At 36.5% G+C, this 15,213-nt stretch overlaps 2 protein-coding genes across 2 annotated transcripts; both read right to left on the bottom strand.

Annotated features, from left to right (window-relative positions):
* Positions 1-11: 11 nt before the first annotated feature.
* LOC125177069 (olfactory receptor 5D13-like) lies at positions 12-954 on the bottom strand. The gene is given in 2 exon segments (XM_047879098.1): positions 12-921; positions 923-954. Coding segments are annotated over 2 exon segments (942 nt in total).
* A 12,910-nt stretch (positions 955-13,864) lies between these two features.
* LOC125177043 (olfactory receptor 5D18-like) lies at positions 13,865-14,815 on the bottom strand. The gene has a single exon (XM_047879057.1). The coding sequence runs from the start codon at positions 14,813-14,815 to the stop codon at positions 13,865-13,867; it is 951 nt and encodes a 316-aa protein (XP_047735013.1).
* Between the last annotated feature and the right edge of the window lie 398 nt (positions 14,816-15,213).

Genomic DNA, 15,213 nt, shown 5'->3' with positions numbered 1-15,213 from the left:
ATCTAACAAGATTATATTGAGGGACAAAGCAATTTTGCAACAACTAATCTCAATGTGTCCTTCACATCTTTGTTTCTAAGGCTGTAGATTAAGGGGTTCCGCATGGGAATCACTACTGTGTAAAACACAGATGCCACTTTAACTCTGAGCCAAGAAGTTTTAGGATTAGGGATACAGTAGAGGAAAAGGATGGTCCCATGGAAGATGGTGATGGCTGTCAGGTGGGAGGCACAGGTGGAGAGGGTTTTCCGGCACCCACTTGCAGAAGACATCCTCATAACAGTGACAAAAATGAGGGTATAAGACGTCAGAATAACCATCAAGCTGCTCACCTCATCGAATATGGCAATAATAAAACAGCGCATCTGGCTGATATAGTGGTCCGAACAGGAGACAGAAACAATTACAGAGTGGTCACAGATAAAATTATTTATGATGTTAGACTCACAATAGGATAATGCAAGGAGAAAATATGTGAGTGTCAGGGAACACACTATACCCCATGAGTATGACCCAGCCACCAGCGGAGCACAGAGCTTTGGAGACATAATAGTAAGACAGAGCAAGGGGTTACAGACCGCCACACAACGGTCATAGGCCATTGCTGCTAACATAAAAGCTTCTGTTACTCCAAATATGCAAGCAAATGAGAACTGCATAATGCAACTGGAGAAAGATACGGTTCTGTCTTCCACAATCAAGTTCTCTAACAATTTAGGTGTCACTATGGTGGAATAACAGAAATCTACAAAGGACAAGTGACTAAGGAAAAAGTACATGATCATGTGGAATTTCAGATTTATCTTGATGATTATAATCATGCCCACGTTGCCCACAGCAGTGGCCATATAGATAGACAAGAAAACCAGGAAGAGTGGAACCTGGAGGGCTGGGTATTCCGAAAAACCCAAAAGAATAAAAGGGTATGATACTTCGATTTCCTTCAGATAACATCACGATTCCTGTTGATTGAAAAGTTATTTCTAAAAGTAGACCTGAATGGAAAGGAGAAACAGAAAGAAGAAAGAGGCCTCATATGCCTCTGGGAAGTTGACACAGAACAGTGACTCTCAACGTGTGGTCCCCAAACCAATAGCAGCCAGAGCACCTGAGAAGTTGTTAGGAATGCAAAGTCTCCAACCCCATCACCAGCTTTCTGAATCAAAAATTCTAGGATGGGGCCTGCAATTCCTTTTTTTTTTTAATTTAAATGTTTATTTAAATTTGAGAGAGAGAGACAGAACATGAGCAGGAGAGGGGAGACAGAGAGAGCAGAGAGAGAGGGAGACACAGAATCCAAAGCAGGTTTCAGGCTTTGAGCTGTCAGCACAGAGTCCAAGGTGGGGCTCAAACTCACAAACCGCGAGATCATGACTTGAGCCAAAGTTGGACATTCAACCAACTGAGCCACCCAGGTACCCCGGGCTCACAATTCTTGATTTGACTGGGTCTCCAGGTGATTTTGCTGCCTGCTAAATTATGAGAACTACTAGGCACATAAATAAGTATATGTATTTATTATTTATATATATTTATTATTATATTTTTATATTATAATATAATTATAAAATATAATATATAATTATAAAACAATATATTATATATAGTATTATATATATATATATATATAATTCTATTGTTTAAAATTCAGCCCTTCTTAGTATTATTACTATTGGACTGAAATATAAACTTAGGGCACAAAAAGAAATTGTAAGAGTGAGAGAGGCAGACAAGAAGCATGGAGCACTTTGTTATGGTCCTAAGAACCATACTAAGGATCAAGATCACTTGGCATTGCAAATGGTGCCACATAACACTTAGTATTCATTGTTTTTACATATTTAACATTTTCTAAGCATTGTACAGAATTAAATATGCACGGAATTTATGAGTCGGAATAAACCTTAGAATGTATCTAGTCTGTGCCATCTTCCTAATGCTTGAGAATCCATTACAAACTCTTGCTCATGAAATAATCATCTGGCTTCCATCAAAGCCTCCACTAAGGTGCATGGCCTACAGGGGTAATTTTGTAGGCCTTTCACTGATATTTTGCTTACCATGTATTATTTTAATTCATTAATTAATTTAGATTAATTACATTTGTTATATATTATAAAATCGTAAATATATAATTAAATTGTATATTTTTTGAGAAACAGAAGAAGTATCTTATTTTCACCAACAATAGCTCCATACAAAATATGTCCTGTGATACAATGGAAATTACACATTTTCTTAACCAATAGAAGTAAGCCCTCTCCTACGGTGAGGCAAACTTGGGGAAGGTAAGGAAGTTAGAGCAGGAAGCCCATAAAATGAATGGTCCCAAGATTTAGACATGAGACTACGACAGAATTAGATGGGTAATCTGTTCCATCTTCTGAAGCGTCAAGCTCCAGACTCAGCAACGTGCCTGCCTACCTTTCCATGTGCCACAAGCAACCCCACACATAGAGCATCCATCAGCAGCATTTTTTTTTTCCAACAGCAAGAAGGACCAGGCAGATACACTGTAAACATCCATTGTTGTTCAGGCTATTTTAATAAATGAGTTCCCTTCAACACATGAAACTATTTGCAAACCCTGGCTTATTAGGGACATTGTTGCTACTACTGTTCTGGCTTTTTGGCATGCTTCTTAGGTCAATACCAAAAAGTTATTCAGAAAAAGACTTGGTAGCCCAACCCTAGCAATTTCAAAGGTTTTGGTGAAAACCAATGGGACCAGATTAGGTTTGTATCCAAACAGAGACCAGGCCTATGGAAATACAAAATCAACAAATACCCCATGATTTTCTGTGTCTTTCCCATTGCTCACTGTTGTCAGTTTCTGTCATATGAAATTTAATTCTCAAAAACATTCATGCCTCGTGAATGAAAATTAAAAGGTCTCTGACCAGAGAAAGGGGTCCACGTATAATTTTTGGAATAATCTATATGAGCTGGAGCTCCATGTTTTCTTCCTAAATTGAAAGCTACTGAAAAAGAAATGAACTGACCTGACACCAGAAGCTCTTGATTATTTTACTGAGAATTTTTTTTTTATGATCAGTGAATCTCAGGCATTTTTCTTCTTAGTAATAAAACATTCTTTACAGTAGCAACAGGCTTGAGGTGTGAAATAAAATGGTAGTATATTTCAATAAGTATAACCAGTCAAAAGGCATTTTATTTCCAGGACCTAAGAAATCTTTGGGAATTCAAAGAAAAAACCAAAAGCTGAATCTACAATCTAAACCCTGCCAAACTCTGGGTCTTATATCTGCCTCCATAACTCTGAAGATATAGATTACAGAGAATTACAATTGGAGTGTTCCTCAGTGCACCACAAATCTTACGGTTCGTTGAAACACCGTCCCTTGGGTCATCGTGGTATATGCATTTTCTCTTAAATCATTAAGGATAATTACATCACCACATCTATTCCACTAATTGCTTTTAAATTTTGAATTATTGAAGTAATATGTATTAACTGAAGAAAACGTCAACTGTTGAGTTTGAAATAAGTAAGGGGAAAAAAGAACAATTGAGAAACAGCTGTTAAGAACTCACCTGCATTTTGGGGCGCCTGGGTGGCGCAGTCGGTAAAGCGTCCGACTTCAGCCAGGTCACGATCTCGCGGTCCTTGAGTTCGAGCCCCGCGTCGGGCTCTGGGCTGATGGCTCGGAGCCTGGAGCCTGTTTCCGATTCTGTGTCTCCCTCTCTCTCTGCCCCTCCCCCGTTCATGCTCTGTCTCTCTCTGTCCCAAAAATAAATTAAAAACGTTGAAAAAAAAATTAAAAAAAAAAAAAGAACTCACCTGCATTTTAAATTCCACAGTAAGTTTGGAGTGGAATACTGCCCCAACGCTGCCTTAAGGAAAAAGAAGGTGACCATTATCAGTGAAACAATGCGGATATCATTTACCCCTTGATATGATGTGATGAGAAAGGGTTCACCTTTCTGACACTCTTAATTCCAGCTTAATATGAAAAGAACCATTATGCAAACTCTTATTTGGAAGCATTCTATGGGATACCTAACCAGTATTCCTTAGGGCTGTCAAAGTCAAGAAAAAAAAAAAAAGAGTAAAAAAACTGTCACAGACCAAAGTAGACTGGGGACACACAGCAACTGCATGCAGTGTGGTATCCTGGATTGGACCTCAGAAAATGAAGAAGGCATTAACGGGAAAAAATAAGGAACCTATATAAAGTTTAGATTTTAGTGATCATAACATACTAATACTTCTTTTTGAAATTTTCATTTTAGGGGTGCCTGGGTGGCTCAGTCGGTTGAGCGTCCGACTTTGGCTCAGGTCATGATCTCACAGTCTGTGGGTTCGAGCCCAGCGTCAGGCTCTGTGCTGACAGCTCAGAGCCTGGAGGCTGTTTACAATCCTGTGTCTCCCTCTCTCTCTGCCCCTCCCCCAGTCTCACTTTGTCTCACTCTGTCTCTCAAAAATAAATAAATATAAAAAAAAATTTTTTAAATAAAATTTTCATTTTATTGTGGTAAGAACACTTAATGTGAGATCTACCTTCTTAAGAGGTTTTTAAGTGTGCAACACAGTATTATTGACTACAAATATAATTTTGTACTGCAAATCTCTAGAACGTATTCATCTTTCTTAACTGAAACTTTATAACCACTGATTGGTAACTCCTCCTTTTCCCTTCCCCCAGTCCCCAGAAGCCATCATTCCACTCTTTTATTCTATGAGTTTGATTATTTTAGATAACCTCATATAAGCGGAATTTATTTTTTTCTGAGTAGCTTATTTCACTTACATAATGTCCTCAAGGTTTATCCAGGTGGTCACATATTGTGGAATTCCCTTTATTTTTAGGGCTGAATTGTCTTCCGCTGTATATTCATACCACATTTTCTTTATCCATTTATCTGTCCATGGACATTTAGGTTGTTTCTGCATCTTGACTATTGCTAATGGTTCTGCAATAGAACACAGAAATGGTAGTAACTCTTTGAAATCTTGATTTCAATTCTTTAGGATAAATAGGATTACTGGATCACACGGTAGTTAAATTTTTAATTTCATGAAGAATCTCCGTAACTATATCCATAGCAACTGCACCATACTGCATTCCCATCAACGGTGCATATGGGTTCCAATTTCTTCATTATCTTCACCAACACTTGTATACACACACACACACACACACACACACACACACACAGATGTGAGGTGAGTCTTATAATTTTAATTTGTATTTCCCTGATGGCTAAGTGACATCGATAATTTTCTTTCATATACCTATTGGCTATTTTCAATACCTATTTTCAATATTTATGAAAAGAAGAAACTCAAGACTTTATAATATAGATTTAGCCATTTATATTTGCAAATTACAACTATAATTTACAAAGCAGCTCTGCATATCATCTCAGTTGTTTCTTGAATAAAAATGGGATTATCATGAGATTCTAATGTCTACCTTGTCAGAGAATGTACTTTCATAAAGATAATTGCATTCTGGATATTAATGATCTGGGAGTTATTGTAAGTACTCCAAGCATGTGTTGCTAATTAGAAATAGAAATTGGACCATTCCCCATATCATTAACTCTCTGTAGTATTTGAAACTCCCTGTACACAATACATCGCAATGGAAAATTTCTGGAAGTCTAAGCTAATTATAAGTAACAGAATAATCAAAATCTGAAAATAGATCGAAAGTTTATAATTTCATGAAACAAGCTAAGGGTATAAAATATGAACATTGTCAGAAATGGTTGAAGTAATTATTGAAGCAGAAGTGATGTATCATATTACAATTCAAAGAAGGCAATAGCAAGTCCTCTAAAATTATGGAATAAAAGAGTGGGGATGAATCTCAATGAAATTTTAGTTCATTTTTTATAGGTTCAGTATAATCTGGCTCTCAATGTGGCATACTGATATTTGTAATATAATATATTTACAACCTGAAATACATAGATCAAATATGTAAATATTGAAATGAACTAAATACAAATATATTAATATATATTTGTATCTGTATGTTATCTGTATATATGGGTATTCATATCTCTGTATATAGTCATCTATCAATTAATCTACAAAAAGAGAAAGATAGAAGCAGATACCTTGGTGATTATAAAATTGAGAGACCATGCCAACGTTTTTTTAATCATCAATTTCTGCATTAAAGATATTTATGATAAATTACACGAAATGGTCTTCCTTTAGATAATGCATTTTCTTGATGTGATTCCAAAGATAAGTTTAAAAAAAATCTCCCACATGCTTCTGCCTGTCAACCCATTAGTTTTTCTACCTGAGGTAAACAGTGCTACCTGTTTCTATTTGTTTATTTGTTTGTTTTGAATCATCAAGAAACTGCAGTGCATTTATATGTTCATATGTACAGAGAAACGTATATGCACTCCTAACATAAATGATGCTGAATTAGGACTACTGTGTGGTTCTTGCTCAGTTTTTCTGGAACATTTTATTTTGGCGATGTAGGTATATATAAAAATGAGCTAACATTTTGAATGACTACATGGTATGTTCTTTTTTAAAAAAAAACACTATCGATGGATAAAGAAGATGTGGTATGTATAGACAATGGAGTATTATGTGACAATCAAAAAGAATCAAATCTTGCCATTTGTAACTATGTGGATGGAACTAGAGGGTTTGATGCAAAATGAAATTAGTCAGTCAGAGAAAGATAAATATCATATGACTTCACTCATATGAGAAATTTAAGATACAAAACAGATGAACATAAGGGAAGGGAAGCAAAAATAATATAAAAACAGGGAGGCAGACAAAGCATAAGAGACTTTTAACTATAGAGAACAGAGGGTTACTGGAAGGCTTGTGGGAGGGGAGATGGGCTAAATGGGTAAGGGGCATTAAGGAATCTACTCCTGAAATCACTGTTGCATTATGCTAACTAACTTGGATGTAAATTAAAAAAAAATTAATTAATTAAAAAAAGAATAAAAAAAGAAATGCAAAAAAAATTATTTGAGGTAGAGTTTAGAGAAAAAGAACTTATTTTAGCGGGGTGCCTGGGTGGCTCAGTCGGTTGAGCTTCTGACTTTAGCTGAGGTCATAATCTCATGGTTCGTGAGTTTGAGCCCAGCAAGGGGCTTGCTTCTGTCAGCTCAGAGCCCGCTTCAGATCCTCTGTCCCCCTTTCTGTCTGCCCCTCCTCCGTTTGCACTCTTTCTCTGGAAAATAAACATTAAAAAAATACTATCACTTATAAGCCAAACACATATTAATGGGCATTTCAGGTTTTCTAGTCTTTTGCTGTTCTAAATAATACTTTAAAAATATCCAAATGTATACCTCTACTTTGTTTTTCAAAGTATCTCTAGTATAAATTCTCAGAAGCAGTACTGCTGTGTATATTTTCTTAGGATAGCTATTACCAAATTGCTCTCTACCAGTTTTCATGCTCACCAGCAATGTGAGAGTCCTTGACTCCCCACACTTTGCTATGGTGGGACAAAGATGCACAGTACAGATAGATCCCTCTTCAAGGAAAGATATGTTCTCCCAGCTGTGAATTCCAAGATTGACTTCAGCTCTACAGAGTCATCATGCCCATATGACAGATTATGCATGGGTAGGGGACCTGACCCAGTGGATCGACTTTGATATATAATATGTGTGCCAAAACTCCCCATAGGATAAGCAGGACTTTGGTGGCTGTATCACAATCTAAGTTGTCCCTGAATTCCATTCCGCCTCCTTCCCTTTCCTTCTATAGCTATGTATCCCATGAAAATTGCATGCCAAATTCCGTCGCGACATCTATGTCTGGAGAATTCAGCTACAACATTGCCAGTCTACATTTTTTTCCCCAAGTTCTTTGAGAACATTTTTATTGAAGTAGAACTGTTACAGGTGGGTAGGAGAGACACTGGTCTCTGTCTCATGGAGTCAAGGAATGAATCTTGTGGAAGTGGATAGTGACAAAACGATAGAGTTTATGGAGTGAAAGTACAAAGCTCTCAAGAGTGAGAGGGTCCCTACTGGGTTGTCGCCAAGGAATCTTCTCTGACTTTTTATTGGGACCTTATCAGGAACAGTTTGTGAGACTCCATTCATGGTGCTTAGCACCTGGCAGGTCTAGAATGCATTTATCCTTTATTGATTGATTGATTGATTTTCAATAAATTTATTTATTTAAATTCAAGTTAGCTAACATACAGTGTAGTATTGGTTTCAGGAGTAGAACCTAGTGATTCATCACTTACACAGAACACCCAATGCTCATCCCAACAAGTGTCCTCCTTAATGCCTGTTACCCATTTAGCCCATCTTCCCACCCACCTCTCCACCAGCAGCCTCCACTTTGTTCTCTGTATTTAAGAGTCTCTTATGTATTGCCTCCCTCTCTGTTTTTATCTTAATTTTACCTCCTTTCCCCTATGTTCACCTGTTGTGTTTCTTAAATTCCACATGTGAGTGAAATCATATGATATTTGTCTTTCTCTGCCTGACTTATTTCCCTTAGCATAATACACTCTAGTTCCAACCACGTTGTTGCACATGGAAAGATATATTTTTTTTTCACCAAACCCAGCTGCAGCTGCAGACAGCTTCCCCAAGGATCCCTTATCTATCCTTGCCCACTGTTAACCCTTTCCTTACTCAGAACTTAAATCCAATGACGTGAAAAATTAAGAGTTCAACTCAATGAATTGTTTAATTAAAAAAACCTTGCACACCTACCAACAAGATCATGATATCAGTTATTATCAAAATATCACTTAGAAGCATCTGCTATGCCTTCCCAGTGAGTAGCCCAAAAGAGCAGCAACTATACTGACACATTACTGTAAACTAATTTGACTATTCATGAATTTTATGTTAATAAAATAATATGATTTATACACTCTGATGTTTGCATTCTTCTTACTTTTTTTTTTTTTTATTAAATTTTTTTTTTCAACATTTATTTATTTTTGGGACAGAGAGAGACAGAGCATGAACGGGGGAGGGGCAGAGAGAGAGGGAGACACAGAATCGGAAGCAGGCTCCAGGCTCCGAGCCATCAGCCCAGAGCCTGACGCGGGGCTCGAACTCACGGACCGCGAGATCGTGACCTGGCTGAAGTCGGACGCTTAACCGACTGCGCCACCCAGGCGCCCCGAATTCTTCTTACTTAACATCATGACTGTGAAATTCCATAACGTTGTACTGAATATCAGTAGTTTTTTGTTTTTCATTTCTATACAGTATCCAATTGAATAAACGCAACCAAAAATTATTTTTTTAGGGATATATAAATCATTTTCACTTTGGGGCAATTGGAAATAGTGTGGTTGTGAACATTCTTGTCCCTGTCTTTGGTGCAAATATATATGCATTTCTGTTGGTTAATACTGGGGACTGGAATTATGGGTTCCTACTTCCAAAGAGTTTTCAAAAAACCTTTGTTCAACTTTGCAATCATACTCAGCATTTATGAAAGTTTTATTTAATCCATATTCTTGCTATTTGTTTTAATTTATTTTTAATGTGTGTTTATGAGATTGTTTGCAAATGTTTATTGGGGTTTTTGTACTTTACTGTAAGTAGGAGCTCTTTCTATACAGTTATTACATATATCTCTTACAGATGTTCCGAAGATTTTTTCCATTCTATCCAAGGTTGATTTCCTCAGTAGCAGACCTTGAAACAAGTTTTGGATGCAAGTAGTTTGTTTGGAAGATGATCTTAGGAAGCACCAGTAACTAAGTAAGGAAGAGAGACAACCCAAAAATGAACAGGTTATTTGTGTGGATAATTGGGTGTCAGTCCCAATAAGGGCCCCTAGAAGACTGTGTAAAACCTAATTTAGACTTGTTCCCCCTCAAGGAATGAAGAAGATGGGATCTTTATGTTCTCACTACCATATACTACCACTGGTTGAAAGCTATTCCTGTAGATGTTCACTGTTTGGCACTTTCACACTGGCCTATGTATGGATTGAGGGCACTCCCGGAAACAGGAGAAAAAGAGCCTTCAGAGGAGTCACAGGTATTTTCAGCAGGAAAGCATCTGAAGAAAGAAAAAAGAATTAAAAGGCAAAGACAGAAGAATTTAATAAATAGCAAATATAAAATAGAAGCAATCAACAAATCTAAAATTGGAGAAACCTGATAATATTAAACTCTCATACATCTAAACAAGCAAAAGAGAGAGACAGGGAGAGAAGGCATTAATAACTAATGTCAGTAATGAAAACTGAGCATAACTATAGACCATTTCAACTTTATAAAAAACTTTTATGAAAAAAGTTGTGCCACCAACTTTGAAAACTTGGCATTGATGAGTGGGTGAGCTCCAAGAAGAAGAAAACAATATATGGTGTAAGAAAGCGGTCCAGGTTCATTCCTCTGCATGTTGCTGTCCAGTTTTCCCAGCACCACTTGCTGAAGAGACTGTCTTTTTTCCATTGGATATTCTTTCCTGCTTTGTCAAAGATTAGTTGGCCATACATTTGTGGGTCCATTTCTGGGTCTTCTATTCTGTTCCATTGATCTATGTGTCTGATTTTGTGCCAGTACCATACTGTCTTGATGATTACAGCTTTGCAATACATCCTAAAGTCTGAAATTGAGAGGCCTCCAGCTTTGGTTTTCTTTCTCAACATTACTTTGCTATTTGGGATATTTTCTGGTTTCATACAAATTTTAGGATTATTTGTTCTAGCTCTGTGAAGAATTCTGGTGTTATTTAGCTAGGGATTGCATTGAATGTGTAGATTATTTTGGGTAGTGGTATCAACATCTTAACAATATTTGTTCCTCCTATTCATGAGCGTGGAATGTCTTTCCATTTCTTTGTGTCTTCTTCAATTTTTTTGATAAACTTTCTAGAGTTTTCAGGGTACAGATATTCTACCTATTTGGTTAGGTTTATTCCTAGGTATCTTATGGGCACCTGTCGGGATGAGCACTGGATGTTATATATAAGTGATGAATCACTACATTCTTCTCCTGAAGTCAGTTCTACACTGTATGTTAACCAGCTTGAATTTAAATTAAAAACTTAGAAAAAGGAAAAAGAAAACAATGAAACTGACTCAAGAAGCAATTGAGATTATAATTTTCTTACCACTATTTTAAAAAGTGCACTAGTAATTAAAAACTTTACTATGCAGTTAAAAATTCTCTTATTTTTCAGTGAATTCTATTAAGGAACATTTTTCACTGAATTGAATAAGGAGAAATTCTTACCATTTCATCTAGAGAGGCCAATACAACTTTGATGTACAAAACTGACAAGGACAATGCAATAAAAGAAAATTGCAGAGCAATTATGAACACAGAATTTTAAATTACAGATAAAATATTGACACAAACTGATCCGCTAATAGAAAAAAATATTCTATTCTATAACTTTTAAATTCATGTTCTCTGGAAAAGATCACTTGAGTTGATATTAGAAAATTCAAAAAATGTAAGTTACCATATGAAAATATTAAAGGAACTCAGATGAAGAAAAAATAGCTTAATGAAATTCCACATCCACTCACAAAAACCCAAAATACACACAAAAACACAGACAAATGAAGCAGATAACTTTGTTAATCTGGAAGCAGGAGGAATATACAAAAAACCTATAGAAAGTGAGATTTTAAGGAAGCCTGGGTGTCTCAGTTGCTTGAGTGTTTGCCTCTTGATTTCAGCTCAGGTCACTATCCCAGGATCTAGTCCTGCATTGGGCTCTGTGGTGAGTGTAGAGCCTGCTTAAGATTCTCTCCTTCTCTCCCTCTCCCTCTCTCCCCTGAGACTCTCTCTTAAATAAATAAATAATAAATAAATAAATAAATAAATAAATATCATTTAACCTGTAAGAAAAAAAACTAAATTTTCAGGAATCGCTTTATTAGTTATGGATGGTTTTAGCTATAAAACAGAGAAGCATGTAGAAAATTTATATACTGTACATATAGGGACATTTACTTTATGAAAAACCTGGCACTATAGATCAGTGCTAATGGAGTGGTTTTCAATAAATATTTCTGGGAAAATATGCATCCACAAGTTAAAATACAAAATCAGCTGATTCTCATATCACACCAAAATTTAATTCCAGTTTTATCTTAGAAATACATTGAAAAGTCAGTGTAAAAGGAAAATTAAAGTCTACAATCCAAGAGTAAATAGAATATAATATAAAAGACATAATAATGTACTAAATTTAGGACAACTTAACCCATAAAATACGGGAATATCTTCATTATTTTAGAGGAAATAAATATATCTTGAATAGGACCTTGGAAGCACAGTTTGATAAACCCTGTTTCATTAAACATAAGGAAATCTGTGTCCCTCAATACATCGTCGAGAGAGTGGATAGAGAGCCACAGTTTAGGAGAAAATAGTCATGGCGATTTTACCAAAAAAAAAGGACTTTTATTTAAAATGCATAATGAACTACATATTTATAATAAAATACAACCTAATAGGAAAATGGACAAAAAAACGAAATAGGCATCTCACAAAGAAAAAAGAACCAAAGGGCTACTAATAACCCTATTAAAAGAAATTCAACCACATTGAAACTATGAGGAATTTAAATTATAACCAAAATGACATACCAATACTCACCTATGAACTTTGAAGATATTAACATGTCTAGTGTGACCATATTAAATGTTGGCAAGAATGTGCAATAATTAGAATCACACGTGATATAGGAGGAATGTAAATTAGTACACTGACTTTGGAAAATTGTTTGATTGTATCTAGTAAAAGAGGAGAAACCAGCTGTCTGTGATCCAGAACTTTCACACATAGGCACATCCCACAGAGTAAGTGCTTGCTTATGTGCAAATGCCTGTGCAAGAACATTCCTGGCAATGTTTCCATAAAAGCCAAGAAGAGGAAATAACTAAAGTCCATTAATAGTATAGATACACCAATGATGGCATATTTATTTTATGGGACATTCTTCAACAAGAAAAAATGAACTACGGTTACAGCTAATAAATTGAAACATTCACTTAAAACAAATGTTGAGCCAAAGCAGCCAGACATAATGGAATATATACTCTAAGATTTCATCTATGTGAATTTCAAAAGGAGGGAAAGCTAGCACTTATACTCTCAGACTTATTCTTAGGAGTTGTAGCTAAACTAAAAAGAAGCAGCTTTGAAGACCACAAATTCCACAAAGGAGTTTGCTCCTAGAGGTGCTGGAGAGGCAGTGATGAGAAAGTGCTTATGGAAATTTTGAAAAATGCTGATAATGCTCTGCCTTTACTTTCCTACAGAAAGTAACACATGGGATAATTATTCAGAATTACTTCTCTATGTGTTTGTCATATTTCATGATTCAAGAGGAAGGATGAGAAGGGAAGAATAAGGTGAGAAGGAACAAAGGGAGCAGGGAAGGGCAACATCTTTGCAGGTTCTGAGAGTTAGGATGAAAACCTCTTTGGAGGACCATTATTTAGCACACTACCCTCTGGGATTGGAACTTGAGAAGAATTTTCATTCTTTCTTTTCTTTTAACCTGTAAGCAATTTTTTAAAGCACAGTGAGATTTAATGTCACAGATGTATATGAATGAACTAATTATCTGAATACATTTTCTCCAGTTATTTGAAGAAAAATTAGTAACCCTTAGTGCAACATATAAAAAGTATTTAAAAGTAATTGTGTATATGTATGTGTATAAAAAATCAAAATTAAGGGCGCTTGGATGGCTCACTCAGTTGAGTGTCCAACTCTTGGTTTTGGCTTAGGTCATGATCCCAGGGTTATGGGATCAAGTCCCACTTCAGACTCCATGCTAAGCATGGAACTTACTTAAGATTCTCTCTCTGTCTCCCTCTGCCCCTTTCCACAACTCTCTTCGTCTCTAAAAGAAAAAAGAAAAAAGAAAAAAAAAAGAATCCAAATTACATTGAGTGAGAAAGCAGTTTGGTATGAATTAACTTTCTGGCTGTGTCTTTCACATCTTTGTTCCTAAGACTGTAAATAAGAGGGTTCAACATGGGGATCATGACAGTAAAAAACACAGTGGCCACTTTGACCAGGAGCCACGAGCTTTTGGAGTTGGGCACACAGTAGAGAAGAAGGATGATCCCATGGAAGATGGTGATGGTGGTCAGGTGGGAGGCACAGGTAGAGAAGGCTTTCTGGAGTCCTCCAGTAGATGGCATCTTGACTATGGTGACAACTATAAAAATATAGGAGGCGAGGATAATCAGGAGGCTACAAGCCTCATTGAATGTGGAAATGACTAAACACATCCTCTGACTAAAGGAGGGGTCAGAGCAGGATAAAGAAAGGATGGCAGAATACTCACAGCCAAAGTGATGTATAATGTTGGGACCACAGAAGGATAGTTCCAAAAGAGAGTATGTGAGTGTCAGGGAACATATTCCACCCCATACATAGGTTCCAGCTACCAAGAGGGCACAGAGTTTCCGAGACATAGCCACTGTGTAGAGCAGGGGGTTGCAAACAGCCACAAACCGGTCATAGGCCATAACCACTAACATGAACATTTCTGTAATCACAAATGCACAAACAAAAAAAAATTGCACCATGCATGCTTTGAAGGAGATACTTCTGTCTTCCATGACCAAGATCTCTAGAAGTTTTGGTGTAAATACACTGGAATAACAAATATCCAAAAAGGATAGATGACTGAGGAAAAAGTACATGGGTGTGTGGAGTTTGGGGTTGATCCTTACAACCGCAATGATGCCCAGGTTTCCCACCAGAGTGACTGTGTAGATGGTCAAGAACATGAGGAAGAGGGGTGCCTGGAGGTGTGGGTACTCCGAGAAACCCAGGAGGATAAATATAGTCACAGAGCTCTGATTTCCCTCATCCAGTGCCATGGTTCTTGATTTTAAAAAATAAATAAAGGAGAAGAAAAGAGAATTGAGCAGCGGAACTTGAGAAGGAAGAGTAAAAGGAAGTCAGGACAGGTCAATGCAAGCCAGTGAAGGCAATGGGGTCAGTGCGTACACATGAGTGCTCTGTTTCACTTTGGAGTCTTACTTGACTTTTCAATTATGTGCAATTAGCTGTATCCTTCAGTACTTTAGTTTCCTCATCTGGAAAATAAGAAAAAAAATGGGACTAATCAATAGTATTAAGTTATATAAATAACCTGTAGATGTATATGATTCTTACAACGTTGAATATCCCAGGATAAAATATAATTATATGAGCACAAAGGAGACATATAGCAAAATTAAAAAACAAACAAACAAACAAACAAACCTCTGAGCAC

Source organism: Prionailurus viverrinus, chromosome D1 (genome assembly GCF_022837055.1).
Source record: "Prionailurus viverrinus isolate Anna chromosome D1, UM_Priviv_1.0, whole genome shotgun sequence".
NCBI lineage: Eukaryota > Metazoa > Chordata > Mammalia > Carnivora > Felidae > Prionailurus > Prionailurus viverrinus.
Note: the sequence above shows the minus strand (reverse complement) of the source record. Positions and strands in the feature narration are given on the sequence as shown.

Excerpts from the sequence above, each read along its gene's own strand:
- LOC125177043 (XM_047879057.1), bottom strand. The coding sequence starts at position 14,815 with ATGGCACTGGATGAGGGAAATCAGAGCTCTGTGACTATATTTATCCTC.